The following is a 21,857-nucleotide window of genomic DNA, read 5'->3' on the forward strand; positions in this document are numbered from 1 at the left end:
GATTCTATATGAGATTTTTGGTGGATGGCCTTTTTTCTCCGGCGTACAGTCTTCAATTTTTATGTACTAGAAATTCTTTACCTACTGTATCTGCACTTGTCTTGCAAGTACTTTCATGATATAGAAGTAACTTGATGAAGGAAACTTCATCAGAGGTAAAGTTGCTATTGTAAGTTTTTTTGGTGGTTCTGGAGTTAAAATCAGAGGTCAGACCTCAAGAAGAGCAACCATAGTTTGGAAAGGATCTACAGAAACTCTTAACAGAATTTCTTCAAGATTCCAAAGCTGTTCCTTTCTTCAGTTTCATAGTATCAGAGGGAAAACCTCTTGTTCTTGCTGCGAAAAAGGAAATATTCCATGTGCCCTCATTAATCTGCACATCTTAGTTTATAAAGAAATAATAATCCTAAATTTGGATGGATGACTCATCATGGCTTCACTGTATTTTGAAGAAAATTCAATGCTGTGTTGTAGCTGATGCTTAGAAGAAGAAAACTGTTCTTGTTTCAGATCTTAAAGTGGACCACTGAATGTTGCTAGTGTCAGTATATAAATGTAGTATCTTCTTGAAAGTATAAGTGATTATGCATAATATATAATTATAATCTAGGCTGTGGAAGAAAAGGTAGTGCTTTTGGAGTTCTGTTTGAGAGCAAAAGGGGACTATACACTGAAAAGGGTGAGAAGTTCAAGCAAAAAAAGTATTTGGGCAGATTTAAAAAGGAAAGTGACAGTAGGTGTTAGGGAATGTGAGGCATGCCAGAGACACTCAGAAAAGAAGGAAAGAAGGAGGCCTGTTGCTATGGTGATGCCAAAGTCAATTGATAGTAGCTCTGTGCTGGCCTTGTGATGTTGTTACAAGGCATTATCTCCGGTTTGCATGGCCAGGTTTTGGTAGTGGGGGGCCACAAGGGCAGCTTCTGTGAGAAGCTGCTGGAAGCTTTCCCTGGGTCCTGTAGAGCCAGTGCCAGCTGGCTCCAGGGTGGATGTGCTGCTGGCCCAGGCTGAGCCCATAAGTGACTGTGGCAGTGCCCTTGGGATAACAGATTTAAGAAGGGAGGAAAAAACCTGCACAGCTGCAGCTGGGGAGAGGAGTGTGAGTAAGTGAGAGGAACAGCAAACACATAAACTCAGTGGGGGAGGAGGTGCTCCAAATGCTGGAGCTGAGATTCCCCTGCAGCCCCTGGTGTAGACCATGGTGGGGCAGCTGTGCCCCGGCAGCCCATGGAGGTTCAGTGGGACCACAGAGATCCACCTGCAGCCCGTGGGGGAGACCCACACCACCCACACGGGTGGGTGTGCCTGAATGAGACTGTGGGAGGCTCACACTGGAGCAGGCTCCTGGCAGGACCTCTGGCCTTATGGAGAGATGAACCCACTCTGGAGCAGGTTTGACAGGACTTATCACACTGTGGGAGACCCACAGGCTGTTCCCTAAGGGCTGCACCCCATGGAAGGGACCCGCACTGGAGCAATTAATTTAAAATTACAGCCTGTGGGAAGGACTCAGGTTAGAGAAGTCCATGGAGGTCAGTCTCCTGTGGAAACAGGGCAGGAGTGTGAGGAGCCCTCCCTCTGAGGAGGAAGTAGTGGCAGAAATGTGATGAACTGTCCACAATTCCCATTTTCCATTCCCCGGTTCCACTGCGGGGAGGAGATGGAGAAATTTGGAAGTGAAATTCCAAAGCCCATGGAGAAGGGGCTAGGGGGAATGGGTTTTAATATTTGGTTTTATTTTTCATTATACTATTATGATTTGACTAGTAATAAATTAAACTGATGTCCCCAGTTTTAGTCTGCTTTGCCCTTGAGGGCATCTGGAGATTGTTCTCTCCCTGTCCTTACCTCACCCCATGAGCCTTTTGCTATATTCTCTCTCCCATATCCAGGTGAGAAAGGGAGTGACAGAGTGCTTTGGGGGATACCTAGTATCCAAGCCCCCACAGATGTAAAGTCACTATATATAAGTTGTTGGTTCTAAGATGAAATACATACTGAGAAATTCATTATAGCTGTCTCACCAGAAGCATTTATTTGCATCTTCTTGTTAAGCAATATATGCAGATTTTATATAAGAAAGCTTAAAAAAACCCCCAAAAATAATTAGGGAAAGGTGGTAATAAGATTTGTTACCATAGTAATTAAATTTATTTGAGTGCAACGTATGAATCTGTTCAGGTACTTCATATGAATGATGGAAACTTTAAAAACCCAAAACCATTGATGAAGTTGAGTAATATTTCTGAGGCAAGGGGGAACCATTGAGAATTAAAAATAACTTTGAATATAGGGATCCAGATAAAAAGATGCCATAATTGTAATAGATTTCTTTTACTTAGCTTTACACTGGGCTACAGATACAGTTGTGTGTGTGTGTGTGTTTCTCAACTGTATTTCCATACTTCATTTGTTTTAAAATGTAGAATTACTGGGTTTGCTGCATCAATGGCTTTTGTATTGTAAACTCAGACATGTGGCCTCAGGCAGCTGTTGATGAAAGTTTTAGGAGCAAAGACTAATTGAACTAGAAAAATAATTAAAATGATAAATGATGGTTTAAAAAGAAAACTATGTAATTAAAATTATATTCTTAAATATTTTTGTTAGTTATTTTCTACCTCTAATTTCTAGTTTTCACCTGGAGAATTTGGTACCTGGTGTTCTAGAAAGTTTCTCTTTTGGGAAATGAGATCTTATTTTGAGTTGTTAACTCTTTAAATCCTTGAGATAATAGAAAAGGGAAGACACATCACTTGTTGACTTCTGTGTTGAGGTGTTGTGGATGTCTGGGGGTTTTCCCTTTTTTTTTTTTTTTTCTTTTCCCTTCTTTTCTTCACTGTTCTGCAAAGGGTCAAGGAGTTTGCTTCCTTTACCTTCTTTCCCGACCAGGCGTTTCCATGGAACTAGGAAGTAGTGATGCAGTTGACATATTTGTGTTTAAGTTACTATTAAAATGAAGTGTGAGTTTTGAATATTCAGGAAATTTCATGTAGCTTTAAAACACATTTTATCAGCAAAATATAAATACAAAATTTTGATCAAGTTAGGATGACTCACTATAAGACACATCTCAGTAACGTTCTTGTTCTGGAACGACTAGGATCTGGAGCCTTGAAGGGACAGGAAAAACATGAAAAAGTTGTAGCAGACAGACAGGTATTTCAGTACTGTGAGAGACTCTATCAAGATGAGTTACAGTTCTTGGAATATTTGTGGTGTCTGCAAGAAAGTAAGCACTATCAGGATATTGTGTGTCAGTACTGAGATAGATTATATTTTTTAAATAATCTTTCTTCTTAAAATCTGTGTTCTGGCTCTCTTAAAATATTTTTAACAAGACTGTGTTTGTCAAATAGCATGAGTTGATTCCTGAAGAAAGGTATCTAAATTTAGCTGAATCTCTGTGTTAAAAATAGTGGATGATGAAGGAACCTTAATCCAGGGTCTTATTTAAAAATAGTATGGTATGTGTAACTGGAGGTAGGAAAAATGCACATTTACCTACATCAGGAGTCCTACAGAAGGGGTGGATGCACTGAACTATAGATATAATAATGACTAAAATAGTTAAGTTAGTCTTAAGGGCTAAAATTTTAATCTCTCTGAGGATTTAGATGAAGCTATGTCCTGCAATACATTTACCACTTCTCTAAAAACTTGAATCCATCCTTATAGATGAGAATTCAGAGTCAGATGCCCTGGCTGTGAGCCATTATTTTTACATGAAGTTTTATTCTGTCAGATAAAGTAAATGAATATTGTTTGCTACTTATGTGCTCCTTGCTCTGAGAGATACCTATATTATCTAGATAATATACCTGTATTATGCTAGAGGTCTTGTGAAAGTTTAGTACATACCATAGAGGTGAAGCTAACAAAGCATAAAATAATGTGATTATCATAAAAAACTAAACCACCAGCGTGTTTTGTGCAGCAATTTCATTTGAGTACCTACAGAGTAGATTTGTGGCTTTGCTTTGTTATGTGTATTAAGGCTGGTACTGCAAGGAAAAGCTGAACTAACTGCTTCTCTTAGTGTATTTGGGAAAAAGATGCTGCAAACAGTGGAAAGAAATGATTGGGTCCAGTCTCTTTCTTAGCACAGTGCATTGTATATCTTGTGTTAAACAGTCCTGTAATATGTACCAAGGTTTTCTTTAGGAATATAGTAGCTTGTTGTTGTTGTTAGCTTTTCTTTTACTAGCTGAAGCTAGTAAGTTGTTATAGTCATCTTAAACAATCTTCATTACTACTTTGCTGCTTCTTTCTTGAACACAACTGTGCAAAATTCTATACCATATATCAGATGCGTAAACATTAATGGAGAAAACCTACTTGACTGTTCAAGAAAATGAAACAATGAAGAAAAATTAAGAATAAACTCTATTTCAATTTAAACTGCACAGGAGTCAAGCTTACTAAAGAACATATTTTAAGGTATCTGTAAAAATAAAGATGATCAACAAAATAGAGATAATATATTCTAAGGAAAGGAAATATGTTATATATAACACTATTTGATATTTGGAATGTCCTTAATTGGAATTTTAAAATTAAAATGCATTTTCCTCCATGCACACACCCTTGAGTAAATAATCCAGAGATACTTTTGAGGAACAACTAAATGTTAGTGGTGTTTCAAAACTACAGATAATTTCTTCAGCAAAAAGAATGGAACAAGTCCCATTAAGTGACTATTTCTTTCTTATTTTTTTTTTTTTAACCTTAATACATTTTTTGTTTTTTTTGTTTTGCAGGATACAAAATTATGGATAATAATGGAATATCTGGGTGGGGGCTCTGCCCTTGATCTAGTAAGTAAATTATGCATGTTTTGTTACTTTATTTCACATAATTATGTTCCTATCTTATAATTCTGGAAACTATAATAGATCACTTGGCTGTGGCAATGTTCACTTTCAGGAAAGGATAAACGTATTTGTCAATGCCAGAAAAATGTTATTTTCCAAGAGGCATGACTGATTATTTGTGTAAATAGAAGGGAACTAAGCAACGTAATATTGGAAGCAGGATATAAACATCTTAGAATGCTAATCTTCAGTCAGCCAGAGAGCACTAGTGTCTGAAAATAGTTTTTTGTATCTCTTAATTCTGCCACCACAACTCTTATACAAGTTTATACATTTTAATGTGTCTTCTTCACTGCCCCCTCCCCCAAACAAATAAGCAAAAGGTTCCCTGTTGGAAGTCTTTCTGAAGCCTAAACAGACAGAAATACAGTTTAGGCTGGTATTAAAAAAATAGTATTTCAAAGAAATAGAAGAAGCTCTGGACTCCATGGAGGGTAGAGAGGCCTTGCAGGAAGCCCTGGATAGACCCAAGGGCTCTGAAATCACCAAGGGTATGAAATTTAACAGGAGCAAGTGCCTTGTTCTGCACCTAGGATGGAATTTGAAATGGAGTTTGAAAACCCAGGTTTGAATGGGAATTCAAAGAGGTCAGTGTGAATCATGTTTTCTGTAACTGGATTCTGACATTCACTTCAGCTATTAAAAAGCACCCAGGCCCCCCCTCAAATGACACACCTTCTTATTTTAAAAACACTGTTATAGGAATAATAATGCATTTTTAAGTATGTGAAAATTGTTATCCAAATTGAGGCAGAACGTCTTTGTAGCAGAGTTTGCAGTTGTCAAATGGGATAACCGATAAATGCTTGAGGAAAGAGGAAAAGGAGCAAGGTCACTGTAAAGGGATTCTGATGGTGACATCCAGAAGACAGGAGTGGGTGTTAAATGTGGGTTTCTGCAGTTGTGTATTTTTGAACCCCTTTATACTTTTAGCTTCTGCATATGTTAGGAGTTCTGTGGTTGTGTAAAAATTCATGATGTTCCTTGTAAAGATATGATAAAAAATGTTTATTTATTTTTGTGAATCACTTTTTTTCTTCCTGACAGAAGAGCAATTAGAAATTGGGTTTGCTTTTATAAAGCAGCTATTACTTTCTTTGTATAGGTATAAAAGAGCAGAATGAAAACACATGTTACCATATTTTCTTGGGTTTTTTTCATCACACAAATTTCACTTGTGTGATGACTATGTGTTTATTTTCTAAGTTTGTTGCCTAGAAATAGTAGAAAGTACTTGTTCACATCTTAAAATGTTATTGAAGAAATTTCACCCCAGAACTGAAATCATTCTGTAAGTGTCTATTGAGCACCTTTTGTGTGCTTCATTAATTTTCAATTTATGTTCTGGTGCATGTTCTCCTAGTTCTAACACGTACATTATTGTTCTCAACTAGAACCTGGCGTGCTCTGCCACGTTTTCATACTCAAGGCAAGGATTACCAGAATCCTTGAATTCCATGTTCAGAGTGCAGACATGTCATTCTAGCTTGGTGTTTTCTGTACTTGAATATGCACTGGATGATTTCAAAATCCTGCCTCACAAGAAAAAGTACATATAATGCAACTGCATGTACATTTTTGGTCAAACTCTGAGTGTAGTCCAAATTTGTGACTGAGGTCCAAGTGCCAGTCTTCTCAGATTTACTCTGTTTTCAGTAATTCCTCCTCACTAAGGTGAACTGAATCTGACATAAGCGGTTTTCCCCCATTAGATGTGCTGTGTCATGTTACCAAGTCTCAAACTGGTGTTTGCAGCCTGGCTGGAGTGAAACTTTGAGAATGTCTTAGTGGGTTTCAGGTAGTGGTAATATTTTGTGTATTATCAGACCTAAGGAAAAGCAAATAAGATTACAACTAAAGCTGCAAAGATAAAGCAAATGCATTGTTACATGAAATATTACCTCTGTTGCTATGCATGAGGATTTCTGAGTGATTTACTATTTTTAATTTTTATGTGAAAATCATTATCTGAAATGCTTTCCTTCTCACAGAATGAAACTTTAGAGGTACAACTTTTTGACTGTGCTTTTGATTGAGTGCTGTTGTGGAGTAAACTAAATAGTGGAATATTTCCAGTATTAACTGTTGGGCACAAAGTTTCAGTGTCTCTCTGGAGATGCCCTTATTGTTTAAGGAGTCTCTCTGGGTAGTGACCTTTCCTCTGTTACTCTCACTTTTAGAATTCATATCACATGTAAAGATCTTTGGGATCATATAATGCTACTGATTCTTCTTGTGAGAAGAATTACTTGGAATCTTTTAACAATTAGCAGATTTATATTTCTAGTATTACTTGAAAAAAAATAATGTTTTAAAATATGTAATGTTCTCTCAGCCTGTTAGTTTGAGTTGAGTTTTAGAGAGTTTCTCAAAGTTCAGTGCAGTATGTTGTCATAGACTGATGGATGTAATACCTTGAATGTCTTAGCTTCTTGCTCAGGCTTTGAGATTTTGGTCCACATAGGGTCTGTGGAGTTGCACATCTAAGTTCAGTGTAATGTTAACAATCAGATGCTTTTCAAAGGCATAGTATATCTATTACCTGACCACAAAGCAATAACTCGAGGCTCTGTCTTTATGGCACCTTTAACAAATTTTACATAATATTTTAGATAAATTATTTCTTTGCCTGTTGTTCATTAATCCACTTAGTTGAGAACTATGTGTTTTTAAAAAAGAATATAATCTGTTTTGTCTCACGTTATGAAGTTAGAAAATTGGAAGTTTTGAGGGCTGACAGAAGGAGTAATTTCTTTTTATAGTCACAAAGTTATTTCTGTTTTCTGTCCATTTTTATACATATTTAAACATTTCTTGCATCTCCTAGTTAGAACCTGGCTCACTTGATGAAACTCAAATTGCTACAATATTGAGGGAGATACTCAAAGGACTCGATTACTTGCATTCGGAAAAGAAAATCCACAGAGATATTAAAGGTAAATTGTTCTATTATTTGTGATGAAAGAATATCAGAACTCATGCAAAGCTGGATGAACACCCTTACATTGTCAAATGGTGTCAAATATTTTAATTTCTGGTATTTCTTCTTTATTCCAGCTGCTAATGTATTGCTGTCTGAACAAGGGGAAGTAAAACTGGCAGATTTTGGAGTAGCTGGACAGCTAACAGATACACAGATAAAGAGGAATACCTTTGTGGGAACACCATTTTGGATGGCACCTGAAGTAATAAAACAGTCAGCATATGATTCAAAGGTAAGGTACTTCAAGGCATTACTGAAGTCCCTTCCTTTTCCTAAATTGAATTACATAGGTTGGTCTTCAGAATGCAGCTAATAACTTTGGCAGTGTCTACATGAGGGTGTGTTCAGCTGACACCTCGCACCTAAAGGCTGTTGGTGAGGAAAGATATCCTAATTTTTATCCAAAGTTTAAGTTTCCTAGTTTATTAAGACAATCCAGATGACAAGAAATGATACAGTATTCACGAGTGCATCCCATCACCTTTTATCCCACTCTATTGATGAGTATTTTGGCTGTTTAAAAGTAGAAAGGTGCAGATATTTAGAAAAAGTAGAAGACTGCAAATATATACAAAATGTTAATATTCTTCCACTTACTTTTGGAAAAAATTAGCCAGCAACACAGTTGAAGAATATGGATTTGGTGGATGTGAAAGTGGTGATTGAAAGGGCTGTTACTCGTCTCTGGCAGAATGTGCAGCTCTAACCGTGTTCTTTCAGATTTGCCATTCAGGACGTGTTAATATTAAATACCAAATTTATCTATATACAGGATTTTGATCTAGCAGAGTGGCACACCAGCATACTGAAATCTCAAGACAAGCACAATATATCAATTATAATACATACTTAGGTCACAATAGGAATGTCATTCCATTACTGTTCTCTGTATTCTCACCAGTATGGCACTGCATGTTCCTACTTGCCAGGAAGGAATATGCCAATTAAAGCCAGCTCAAGCCTATTGCTTTTTTCAAAGTTCTTTGTGTTGGTTACTTTTTCTTTATGCTTCTGTTTGTTTGAGGTACATATACAGCTCTTTGCTGCCCCTGCCTTCTCCCTGCCCCACGTGGCCTGGCTAGCTCAGCAGGACACCCGTGTTACCAGGAAAGGCTCTTTGCCCAACCCACTGCTGCAGCTGTAGGTCTGAAACAAAGGTCACCCTCAAGCCCAATTTGTGTTAAAATCATCTTTCTTTATTATAATTAGCAGTATTTCCTTATGCTCTTCCCTGAGCTCATCTTCCTTGCCCACTTCCTCTGATTTCCCTGTAGGGACTTGATGATTGGCAGTATCTCCATGCAATGGGACAGGTTGGGATGTTTCTTTCCACTTGCCAAGGCTGACTCTGGTCTAGGCTGTACAATTGCTTAATTCCCTATTTGGTATCTTTCTGTAAAGAGGCTGTAAGAAGCAAAACACTGTAGAGCCTGTAAAAGCTTTAATGACCCCAAAATCCCAATTTAAAGTTGAGTAAACTTTTTTGAAATTGTGGTTGTTGTTTTCTTCCTTTATGTGTTTTTGTGGGGGATTTTTAGTTAGTTTATTTATTTTGGTTTTGGTTGGTTAAGGTTGAGCTTCTTTGGTTTTTTGAGGTTTGGCTCCTGGGAATGACCATCACTTGGACAAAGTGTGATTTCAGCCTTTGCATTTTGCATTCTGGCTGTTTCAGTCTGCAGTGTCACATGGACATAAAAATCTTGGATACTTGATGAGGGATTCCCAATAAAAGCTTGAAAGGGCTCTAGTTTTTGGCAGTATTTCTGCTTCCTGTTTTGATTCCTGTCTTACCTGAAAACATGTTTTCTTAACATGCTTCATTTTTCATATATGTTCTGCTCTTTCTACTATAAAACTTGTACTGCAAAAAATAGGTATTTAATTTGAAAGTGTATTTCTTGTGCACATAGCCTGTTTTCTTTGACTTACAAGAACATTAAAGCTGGACTGAATTTTACACATTAGATTAGAACAGGAAAGGCTTATGGGAGTATTGCAGTAAATAGTAGTTATCAGTGACTTGCTGTCTGTCATCTGAACTTGGAAGAAGAATTTTTGTTCAAGAGTTGAAACTCTGTAAAAATCACAACATGTGATAATGATAATGGGAGTGTCACCACATCCTGAGGTCATGCTTATCCCTCTCCATTTTGAGAACTATTTGTGCTTGTTCTGGGGTTTCATTGTCACAGTCAAGTCCATCCTAGAAATGCCTAATTGGATACATGTGCAATTGATACTTCCTTTCTTATCTGTGAAAGGGGAGGATATGGTTCCAGAGGAATATGGGGTGAGTTATTTTTGATGTTTTCAACAGGCATGGGCTTCCAAAACCCATCTTGGATTTCAAGGAGTCTAGTGTGCAGCCATGGTTTGTTGCACTTTTTTGTTCATTTTTGTAGAGGAAGGTCACTAGCAGTAGAGTTATAAATACATGAGGAAGAAGAGAAGTATTTATATACATATGTGTGTGCAGGTGGATATCTGTGCACTCATACACATGTAAATTTGATGTTTATATTTATATATACACATTCTCCACCTGTGACTGAAATTCTGGCAGAGGAAAACTATCCATTTATATATGGCTTTAACACTTCACTCTTGAGAAACTGAAATTCTGAATAAATTGGAAATAATAACACTCAGTTGTTAGCACGAAGATTCATCTTCACAGGTGACATTTTTCTTTTGTAACCAAGAAAAGCTTTCCTGCTAGAGGGAAGTTACTTATAATTAGGCTTGAGGAGAGCTTAGCTGATAATGCTCTTATTAAGATAAATGAAACTCGGGGCTCATGTGCTTATGTAATTCTTTGTGCTCAGGAACTGTTCTGCAACATGGCCTAACAAAATGGAATTTCATAAATTCAATGGTACGCTAATTGACTCTGTTTTTTTTTTTTTTTTTTCAATCTTACTTGCAAAATTAAGTAACTAAGCTCTTAACAGTAGCATATTGTCTGCACAAGGAAGGAGGAGCTTGGTTTGGGCCAGGCACTGTGGCTGTCATAGTGGAATGGATGTGTGCAAGTCAGTCAAAGGTAACCATGAGAATCCACGGGGCTGACACAGGTGGGGTTGAGGGGTACTTAGTAAAGACAGTAGTGATAAATGAAATCTCTCCTCTCTCCAGTACCTGGAAATAGATCTGTTTACAGCATAGCAAAATTCCAACTGCTCTGTTTGGGAGTAAAACCAGACAGCTCATGTCAGATCTTTCCTGTTTTCCTGAGAATAAGTCTTTGTTTTGCTTTCACTTAAAACAAAACAGGAAAAAAACCAAACATAAATATTTTTAATTGGTATCTTGTCATTGGAACAGACATTTCTATGGTATTTTTTATTTTCACCTTTCTGACAGGTTTATTATACACTCTCTTGGCTTTTGGGTCTGTGAATTCAGCAAAACATAAGAGAATTATAATGCATTGCTTCACATTACTTCAGGCAGATTTGCAATAGGATTTGTATCAATGGAGTCAGCATTCCCTAGAAAGAGTAGTACCTTTCGATGGTGAAAACTTTTAAAGGCTACTTGGACCAAAAAGCTGAATATTACTGTTCAAGACTGCATTTCTCTAGTCTGTGAATAAGAATGCTATATAAAGCCAGTGTTAAACTTCAGGGAAGTTATATTCTAATGTACTAAATTTCTGATGGTTGTACTAGCTAATTTATCTTGAGGAGAAATCTTGTGCAAGTTAAAACATTTTACTTTATGTAAATATTTTAGACTTATCCCATATTTACATAGTGTTCTTGAATATGGTAGATAAAATGCTAGTTTATAACGACTTTGACATTGTTTTTTGGTGTAGTAGTATTTATTTCAAAAAACTCTAACGTCTACTTAGTATAACTGTTTTATACTGAAGAGTGGAGACAACCAAGAAACTCTGTTTACTTGGGCTATGGGGCTAATCACATAAAACAATGATAACAAAACCGATTTACACATAAAGTTATTTACAGTAAACCTTAAAAGTCTACCTTTACAAGTGTGATGGTTGTGACTGGGGTAAAATTAATTTTCTTCACAGTACCTGGTATGTGGCTGTGTTTTGGGTTTGTGCTGCAAGTGTTGATAACTCAGGGATGTTTTCCTGATTGCTGAGCAGTGCTTGTACAGAGTCAAGGCCTCTCCTGCTTTTCACCCACCATCAAGCAGGCTGGGGGTGCACAAGGAGCTGTGAGGGGACTCAGCCAGGACAGCTTATCCCAGCTGACCAGAGGGATATTCCACACCATATGGCTTGATGCTCAGCAATAAAATCAGGGGAAATCCCTGCTGCTCAGGGACTGGATGAGCATCTTTCTGTTGGTGATGAGCAGCTGTTTCCACTTACATCACTTGCCTTTTTTGCGTTTTACTTCTCTCTCTTTATTTTCTTTTCCATTGTAATTTATTATTATTGTTATTTTATTTCAATTATTAAACTGTTCATAACCCACAAGTTTTCTCCCATCACCCTTCAAATTCTCTTCCTCCCCCATTCCACCAGGGGACGGTGTGAGCAAGCAGATGTGTTTTGCTGGTTAAACTAGAACAGCAAGCCAACACTTTCTTTTCTTTCTTCAACCTAATCTTAAAAGCATTCTTTCTTACAGGCAGATATCTGGTCATTAGGCATAACAGCCATAGAACTTGCAAAAGGAGAGCCACCTCATTCAGAATTACATCCAATGAAAGTTTTGTTCCTCATTCCTAAGAACAATCCACCAACGCTGGAAGGAAACTTCAGTAAATCCCTCAAAGAATTTGTCGAAGCCTGCTTAAACAAGGACCCAAGCTTTGTGAGTTTCATGTTTGTCAGTGTGTAGTAGAGAACTTGACTGCTTTACATGAATTGCATGAGTAAGTGTCATTCATGTTCTCTAATCTGGTGTGACGTAAGTGACAGGTATATTTTTAGATACTGTATGTATTTAAAATCTCACTTGTATCAAGACTAAACTCTGTATTTCTTTGTTTTTATAGTGAGTCACTCAACACTTAAACATGGAAAAAAAAAACCCCAACTCTCTCTTTTTTTCTTTTAAGAGACCTACTGCAAAAGAGCTTTTAAAACACAAATTCATTTTACGAAACTCCAAGAAAACATCTTACTTGGCTGACCTCATTGACAGGCATAAGAGATGGAAGTCTGAGCAAAGTCACGACGACTCCAGTTCTGATGACTCAGATACGTAAGTTTGAGGAGTCTATAAAATATCCTTTGTGATGAGCCAAGGAGTTATTTTTAGCATGTGTATTCCTGTATTCAGTTATTTGCAGCTTTTCAGCTTAGTGGCCTTGGTAAATAAACACAGTCTCAATTTTAGTATTGCCAGGGATTAACAGTCACTGAGAAAAACTCTTCTGGCCCATATTCTGTGCTACCTTCTCTTTTATGTAGGGTCCAGGGTTCTTCCTAGCTATGAGGCTAGCTGTTCTGCAGACAGAAGGTCTCAAGCTGCACAGCCAAGTAACACTGTGCAAATGAGATTCAAGTGAAGAGATTGACACAACTTGCTCACAAATTGATTAAATACCTCATAGTAAAAAACCACAACTACTCTCTGCAATTCCAGGCTGTGTACTAATGGCAAGCATCAGGTTATTTCTTGGGTGACATTACAGCTGTATATTTCTTTACAGTATTAATGACTTCATGCCTTCCAGTGACCACAGTTCCAGTGTCTTAGCTATTTTTCTTGGCAAGAAAACTGAATTTACTTTTTTAATTTCATTCCCTTTCCCTGATGAGTTGAGGTACTCTGCTAAAGCCAGTTTTCAGATAGCAATAAAACACTTCATGAGACTTGGGAAAATGTTTTCAATCTGTAATGCCTCACTTCCTTACATTTGGAAGTGTAAGTATCTTGGTGAAGTATCAATGTGAAGCATCTTGGTTTAAATTTTTTAATTTAACCAAAAGATAAGTTACCTTAATTTGCATACTTGTCTTTTTATGTAGTGGCCTGCACAGTAGAATCCTGATCTTGGTCTTCACTGAGTTTTTATATTTAGTGTGTGTATTGAATGAACATCAACAATAAGGTGTAGGTGATAAAAATTGATGTATTTTTTTTTTCTTTCCCTTGAAGTGAAGCAGATGGTCAGGCTTCAGGTGGGAGTGACTCAGAAGAGTGGATCTTTACAATAAGAGAAAAAGACCCCAAGAATCTAGAGAATGGAGCAGCCCAGCCTTTGGAGTTGCAAAGAAATAAGGTGCTCAAAATATTGACTGTATAATACAAGGAAATAATTCTGCTTTAATAATTTAGTAATAATTTATGTCTTTAAAAGCATTTATATTGTGAAATTTCCAGAACTTTTGCTGAAAATGTGTTTTCTACAGTTGCCTTTCACGAAACTTTCTGAGTAAGTCTTGAAGTTTGGGCATTCTGTTAATGTGTCCTTTTTTGTAGTTGACAAAATATGTACCAAAATATTTCTATAGTTTGAAATACAACCACTGGAGGAAGACAAGAAGACAAGGCAATATTGTATTTTTAAAATTTCATTCTGTAAACTAAAACCAGTACATTGCAAATCTAGGCTGGAGTTTTGGAGAAGGCATTTTGATCTTTTAAGGAAAAAGACCTCAATGTAACAAAGAACAGAATGTGCCTGGGTCCAAGAAAAAAAAAAAAAAATCCAAACCCAAACAACCCAGAATAAGGGATGTTTAGGAACTGCTCCATTGTATTTTCTGCAAGCTGTGTGGCCAGAACAGGTTGTTGCTGTGCCTGTGCTGACTCTGAAAATTCTGAAGAAATATAAGAAAAATATTGTATCATATGGGATGAACCTAGTAAATATCAGCATGTCTATGATTTGGTTAATGCTCAGTAGAATTGTAGGAGTTTGGTAGTTTTGGTTTGTGGTTTGTTTTTTTTTTTTTTTCCCTTCCAAATTTGGGCTAGCATGTATTTGAGGTGCTGCAATCTCAAATTTTAATTCAGCCTCTATTTTCCACAGTGCTTTGGAATAGTATATTGTAGAATGTTTTCCATATATGGAAACAGAGCTTTCATAAAGTGTAGGATGTTGGAACTACATTTTGTCCTTAATTAGCATACAATGAGGATCCTTTTTTTCAGAAATAAAATTGGTCAGATTTTTTTTTTTCTTTAAAGGAAAAGGATATTCCAAAGAGGCCTCTATCCCAATGCCTGTCTACAATTATATCCCCTTTATTTGCAGAGGTAAGTTATTGCTTTAAAACATAACAATTCCAAGGTTTATCTGAAAAAAATTGAAAAGTATAATGAATGGCACCTAAGGTTGCTACTACCCATTTGGAACTTGCTGTGTTAAGTTGTAGCTGTGCTTTTGGTATGTCTGCTTCTGAGATCTGTATTTTGCTCCTAACATTGCTTGTTATGCGTGATAGTAACATCAGCCGTGCTGGCCTAAAGCAATGAACGTGACAAGAAAAAGGTGTGTAAATGTTTGGGTTGCAGCATTCTATTTTTGACACTACTTTATGTATTTATCTTACTACAAATTTCAAGCTCTTCATTGTTCCAAGATACAGTTGTGGACCAGATCATCAAGAATTTTACTTTTGAATTTCAGTGATGAAAAATGTATTTTGTTCCCATTCTGTGTTTTATATTTTTTATACTCTCTCCCCAAATACTTAAAAACAACTTTGAAAAAGAATATATGAAGAATAAGAGAAAAATTTATAAAGATATAATTATTTTAAAAAGTTGATAAAATTACTGCAATGTATATGTATAAACTATAGGTGTGCAAGTATGGATACTAAAGTGTAAGAACCACATCTTGAGACCAAACGGCTACAGTTAAATACTACTTTTGTCCTTGGGATGCTTTGTTGTCAATTTTTACTGTGAGCATGCTGAAAAGGATGTGTGAAGATTGAAGATGTGTGAAGATGAATGACATCCTGATAAGTACTGTAAAGACAAACTTCTGCTTGAAAAAAGTCTTCAGTATGTGAGGGTGTATGATGAAAGTCAAATGTTGACATTGTGAACACTGATAGTCACTTTCTAACAAGCTTCTGCATTATATTGTGTATAGAAATATTTATTAATATCTTATTAATATATTTCTTCCTGGTTTTCTTTCAGTTGAAAGAGAAGAGTGAGGTGTGTGGTGGTAACACAGATTCCATAGAAGAACTGAGGAAGGCAGTTTATTTAGCTGAAGAGGCTTGTCCAGGAATTGCAGATACCATGGTGTCAAATCTTGTGCAGAGGCTTCAGAGGTAATGAAACTATTTCAGTATGGCTTACAGAAAGCTGCAGATCTGATTCTATAAATATTTGGCTTATGTTGAATTGAAAGAATTAATTTTTGTTTCTAATGGAGAAGAAAACCACCTGTGCCTGCAGTTTGTGCAGTTGTTTGCTTACTGGAAAAACACTTAATTGTATCAGCAGTTCTAATTTCTAGCTTCAGGTGATAGCACATATGTATGTTCATCCTATTGGTGTGCATATTGTGTGTCAAATGAGACTGGACAGGCTTTTCCCTTTGCAGCTCCTGTAAGGGACACATGCTTCCTTGGTGTCTGGGTGTGTGTTGCAGAGAACACTCAGTGTCACTCTTAGTTTCTTTTACCCACATGGATAAATTGACTGTTCAGTTGGTCTGTGTTTCCCTCGCTCACATAGTCAGTGGTTCCTTATTCATTCATTAAAGACAGTCTGTATGGCCTTTGAATGACACTTCCAAAACCGATATTTGGTCTTACTTCAAAAGGCCAAATTTCCTGAGATTTTCTAACGGCCTTCCTTAGGAATATATTAGGAACAAATAATCAATTTTCTGTTCCTTTAAATGCTGCACAAGAAAAGATACGAGGTATAAATTTCAGAATTGCTGCTGGGGGAGGCTATAAATGCAACATTGAATCTAGGAGCCCACAGCTGTTGTGAAACTCACAGCAGCCGGATTGGATTGCTTGGTACTAGAAAAAACTCATGTCAATGATTAATCATGGACCACCACATGGAAGATCATCACCCTGAGCAGGTGTCTTCCTTATACTATATGTAACCACAGCTTGATAAAGTTTAGGAATTCACAGCTTTGAGGTTGAAGCACAGATTTTCCAGGCTGGCACTTTCTCCTACAGTAAAAACCAATGCCAAGAAATTTACAAGCAATCATGCTTGTTGCTTTATGGGCTGTTAAGAATGAAGCCCAGTCAGCATCTCTAGTGCTGAAAGGTTACTTCTAATGCCAAATGTCCTGTCCTGTCTCATTTGGTCCTGGCAGACTTGAAAGAGTTGCTGGAGCTTCCATCTCAGTTTTTTCCATTAGGGGTTCCAAAATTGAATCCAGTCTTTCATCAGCTAATATCTCAGTGTCGTATTTTTATCAGTCTGGTACAGGATCTTCCTGGAACTGGAAACCTCAAAGACTTGATGCTGCAATTGAGGCTGAAAATGGCCATGTGGAGACAGTGCCGAGACATGGGCATTTTTGGAGATTCTGGAAGTGATATACTTGTTCTGTCATGACAGCAACATTCATAATTTTTGTCTTGCGAGAAAGATTTCAGAACCCTTTATCTACCTATTTAGCATTGCTTTCCTTCTGTTCTGCTTCCTTGGACTGTTACCTGTTTTGCTTCCTCATAATGCCTTAGAGCAGTGAAGGCAAACACTCCATTCTCTTTCCAGGAGAGAAAGAATTATTCATGGAGAATGCTTGTCTCTGAATCACATCTGGGTGAACTTTTCTTTTTTTTTCAGGGATGATATTCCAGCTAGTATGGGATAATGACTTTGGAAAGGGAGTGAAAGAATGAATAGCAAGAACTCCCACTAAAAATTAGCTTGAATCATTCCATAGATGAGTAGGTTTCGGGATAAAGCTATTTTTTGGAGCTAGTCAAATCCTGAAAAAGTAATTCTTTCTTGTTCGGGTGCTACAAGAAGTATACTCTATTACCTCATTAGGTCATTCAGTATAATACCCTCTCAATTTGGTAGCTAATTACTGAAGATAGGTTTTCAACAACAAGTTTCTGGTTATGTTTTCACTCCCCTTTATAATTGGTTAGAACTGGATTTTGTAAGCTTGTCTGAATGAATTAACTGGGACCCTCAGAATAGGTGCCCAGTAACATGCTTGAATCTAGTTACCTTCCCTCTCCATTTTTGATTTTGGATGTTTGGTGAAGTTTACCAGAAACTTGATACGATTAAAAGGTGTGGTTATTTCTGTGGGTGTTTTAAGAATCTGCTTAAACAAAGAGATAGAATTGTCCTGGCCCAGTAATATTTTGAAAAAATGTAAGCTTGCAGAGTAGGAAAGTTGAAGTCACTAAATGTTCTTCCATCGTTAAGTGCTGCTCAGTAACACATTTGAGCACAGGTTTTTGCTGTTTGTTAGGAAAGCAGTTATACTTTAACAGGGTTGTTCAGTTCCATGGCTCTTCCTTCAAGATGGGGTGGCAGTGGCGAGTGCCACTGTGCAAGGAAAAAGGCCAGAACTTCAACAGCGTAAAATGGAATCATTTCATTGCTGCTGCTTGTAGAATGCCTTTCTAAAAGTTGCAACAGTAATTATTTCTTTTCCTCTTCAGATATTCCCTAGCTGGAGGAAGTTCTTCATCCTATTGACATACTCTTCCTTCCTGGCTTTCCCAAGACAGCAGAGATCCCATGGTGTCTGCATGGAAGGCGTGCACCATAATGCTGTTCTGCCTCTCAGTCTCTGAAAAGTCCTTGGGAGGAAGGACATTCCTAAGAGTGAAAATGAAGTCTCTTGGATGGAGGCAATCTTTTTCAGCTCCTTAAAGCTATAATTTTTTAAAATGATAATGCACATATTCCAGGGAGGTGTCCTTTTGTAAAATCTGAAATGTATATTTAGGTTTGTGCTAGAGAAATTAAAGATATTGAGAAACCTCAGGTATCTTGCTTTAAGAATTCCACTGGGAGATGGAGCATGGTTGTTGGAATTGTGTACAGATATGTATATAATGTCTTTTTTAACAGAAAGCCTTTCAATGTGCATAAGGAATCACTGTGTACAAAATGGTAAAGTGCTTTTGTAGATAATGTTAGTGGGGTAAACATTTGACAGGCCATAACTGAGTATTGCCTTGCCTTTATTACATGTAAAGTTTGGATTCTGTGATAAGTGAATCTCGGTTAGATTTTTGTATGTGAAGTATTTGCCATTGAAAGAGTTAATCCTGTATTATAGAACCTTCTATTTGTACCTCAGCACAGACACAATTTTATTCTGTTTCTCTAGCATTTCTTTCTTTTTACTTATATTTTTAGCATCATTTTCTATTTATGGTACTACTTCTAGTTGTTTTAAGTTTCATACACCTGGTCTCTCAAAGCTTTAAATTTAAATTATTGTTTTTCCTAGAGAATGAGTTCTTTCATATCTTCAGTTTCAAACTGTGCCAATGCAAATTCTGAAATAGTTCAGTTTTAGTAACAGATATTTGTGAAGCTTGTGAAATTTTGACACAGTCTTTTTTCACCTGAACATGTTTAAATGCTCACAGAAATCTTTATTCCCTTCATTTATTCTAAATTATCTCCTTAAGGTGTAGATTCTGAGACAGTGGCAAGTATTTCTTTATCATGCCCATTTTTTTCATTAAAACAAATGTCTTTCAGCATAAAAGAAAAATTATCCATAGATTCAATATTTGGTCTTGCTGCCTCGATCTGTGCATCTCTTTGCCAAAACTGCTAGATGTTGGACAGAGAGACTGCAAAACAGCCCGAGTGCTGTGTGCTGGGTCCTGCTGCTTGCCTCTCCAGGGAAGTGTTACTTCTTGAAATCCTGAACTTTAAAATTTCCACTATTCCTGTGAGGGCTTCTAGATAGCTGACTTCAGGTGTTATAGATCTTGGAAACAGTAATACTAGTTCATTAGTTATATGCACAGTTGATTATGTAACTGCTATCCCCCCCCCCCCCCCCCCACCCCAGTATTACTCTGAGGTTTACCTTGGTTGGTTTCACCAAGACTATATTCAGGTTCTTCTTATTCCAGTAGCTAAGAGAGCATTTTTGCCTTCTTTTAATGAAGAAATTGATGACTTTATGCTTTGCATGACCGTGAGGTAACTTATATATTTACTTTAAAAAAAAAAAATATAGATGGGAGCTTTGGAACGGAAAGGATTAACATTTAAAATACAGGCATATCTGCCTGGCTTGGTACAAGAAACCCAGGTACTCTAACCATTGTGGAAGCTGGTGAGGTCTCCTTCCAGGACTTCTATCACCATGGTAGCCCTTAGTCTATGCATATTAATAGCCTTAATTTATTAATTTAAGAATTGAACAGTAAGAGGACACTGTCTTGCTAACAGAGCTAATAAACTTCTGCCCAGGTTGAAACAACAGTTGGAAGAAATGTGGGTGTGTGTTCATCTTGTGGCCGTGCTTTCAGGCACTACTCATTTGCCAGCCTACCTAATGAGGTAATGGGTTTCCTTTATGGCTAAGGGAATTTAAAATAAATTGAACAGTGCTAAAGTTTGAGCAATGTTTTACAACTTCACTTTGATTAATATTTTAAATAATGTTTAGTGTGCTCTTAAGTGTTATGGATAGGCTCACTTCTGAGGAAACAAATTTAGCACTGCTTTTGTGAAATGGGCATCAGAATGCAGTGCAATGGGAAATTTACCTGTTGATGTCTCAATATGAGAACATTCAGCCTTCAATAGATCCCTGTGCTGTGACTGCACAAGGAAATCAACAGGTGTGTTTGCACTGGAAATAGAAATTGATCAGTGTAAGCTCTACCCTAGTCATCTGTTAATGTATGGACTGGAAATTAAAGTGAGCTTACTTGGAGATGCACAGAACTCTGAGACTTAGTGGAGAAGTTAAACGTATGCTGCTGGCTTGAATGTCAAGAATTTATCAATCAGCAAGTTGAATTAAATTCTAAAGTACACTCTTTGAACACTCATTTGAAAAGTTATATATATGTTTTGAGTTGCATTTTAGTTGTGTTCCAGGACTGTATGTTGAGGAACTCCTTCTCCGAGTAGATAGTGGCAGAATTTGCTTGATGAATGTGTCAGAGCTTAAGATGAGTAAGACTTGTGGTGAGGGCAGGTGGCCAAATGGCTTGGGCATTTAGAAGAAGACAAGACCTCATTTATGGTAGAGATGTGTATTTTTATATGTAATATACAGATTATTTAAATATAGACTATCTTAAACTGAGACTCACTGGAAAAAAAGTGTGCTGTATCTTGAATGTAGAAGTACAATCATTTGCTATTGAAAAGTATTGATGCTTTAAAAATCAGGTCTATATTGGTAACAGAAGAGGAGCTTCACTTGAAAGAAGCACCGCCTCAGTTTCTCAGAGGAAAAGAAGTGTATTGATATTTTTGAGAGGTTTTTTCATGCTTAAAACATGTCTGTGTTATGATGTTGCACTGATGATTTTTCTGTGCAGGTAGTACTTCACTCAGTCTTGACTATACTAAATGACAAGCTATCCCTATTTATGCAAACCTTTAAATTAGTAGAACTGCTTATTTGTCAGGGATTTCATGATTAGGCAGTAAATAAACTCACTGTTTAAAACCAATAAAATCAGTTATTTGAACTGAAGGCTTGCTTTTTTGTAACTCTCAGATCTATTTTTTTACCTTAATTTTCCCTGCAGTTGCACTTTGTAGTTGCTGACCAGTTTACTGAAGGATGATGTGCTAGGGCACAGAACACAGAACAAAGCAGTATCTTCACTCTGCAGTGCCACGGTTCCTTTGCAGATCCATCATTGTTGTGTGAGCTTGTGGGAACAGAAGATAAACTGATTTTTGTGGAATGCCCTAACTGGGGTGTTCTGTCTCCGCTGTGCAAGAGGGGTGGGTGCGGGGGGGAAGGTGAGGCTGGGTGTGTTGGCACCTCACTGCAAAGCAGCTGGCTTAGTGTGAGTTCCATCCTCCTGTACCCTGGCACCCCATCATCTGCCTCTTAATGTACTTTTAATGTAGTTGGGCAATGTCTTCTTTAGCTCTCACTACTTT

At 37.1% G+C, this 21,857-nt stretch overlaps 1 protein-coding gene across 1 annotated transcript in view; it reads left to right on the plus strand.

The window, feature by feature from the left end:
* The window catches only part of STK24 (serine/threonine kinase 24), a 52,261-nt gene extending 30,828 nt beyond the window's left edge, over positions 1 to 21,433 (plus strand). The window contains exons 3-11 of the mRNA XM_053971434.1: positions 4,758 to 4,814; positions 7,699 to 7,807; positions 7,929 to 8,086; positions 12,465 to 12,650; positions 12,898 to 13,043; positions 13,944 to 14,067; positions 14,979 to 15,047; positions 15,945 to 16,081; positions 18,413 to 21,433. Coding sequence (XP_053827409.1) covers positions 4,758 to 4,814; positions 7,699 to 7,807; positions 7,929 to 8,086; positions 12,465 to 12,650; positions 12,898 to 13,043; positions 13,944 to 14,067; positions 14,979 to 15,047; positions 15,945 to 16,081; positions 18,413 to 18,449 — 1,023 coding nt within the window. The 3' untranslated portion in view covers positions 18,450 to 21,433. The remainder of the gene's footprint in view (positions 1 to 4,757; positions 4,815 to 7,698; positions 7,808 to 7,928; positions 8,087 to 12,464; positions 12,651 to 12,897; positions 13,044 to 13,943; positions 14,068 to 14,978; positions 15,048 to 15,944; positions 16,082 to 18,412) is intronic.
* The last annotated feature ends 424 nt before the right edge of the window (positions 21,434 to 21,857 follow it).

Source organism: Vidua macroura, chromosome 2 (assembly GCF_024509145.1).
Source record: "Vidua macroura isolate BioBank_ID:100142 chromosome 2, ASM2450914v1, whole genome shotgun sequence".
In the NCBI taxonomy this organism is placed as follows: Eukaryota; Metazoa; Chordata; class Aves; order Passeriformes; family Viduidae; genus Vidua; species Vidua macroura.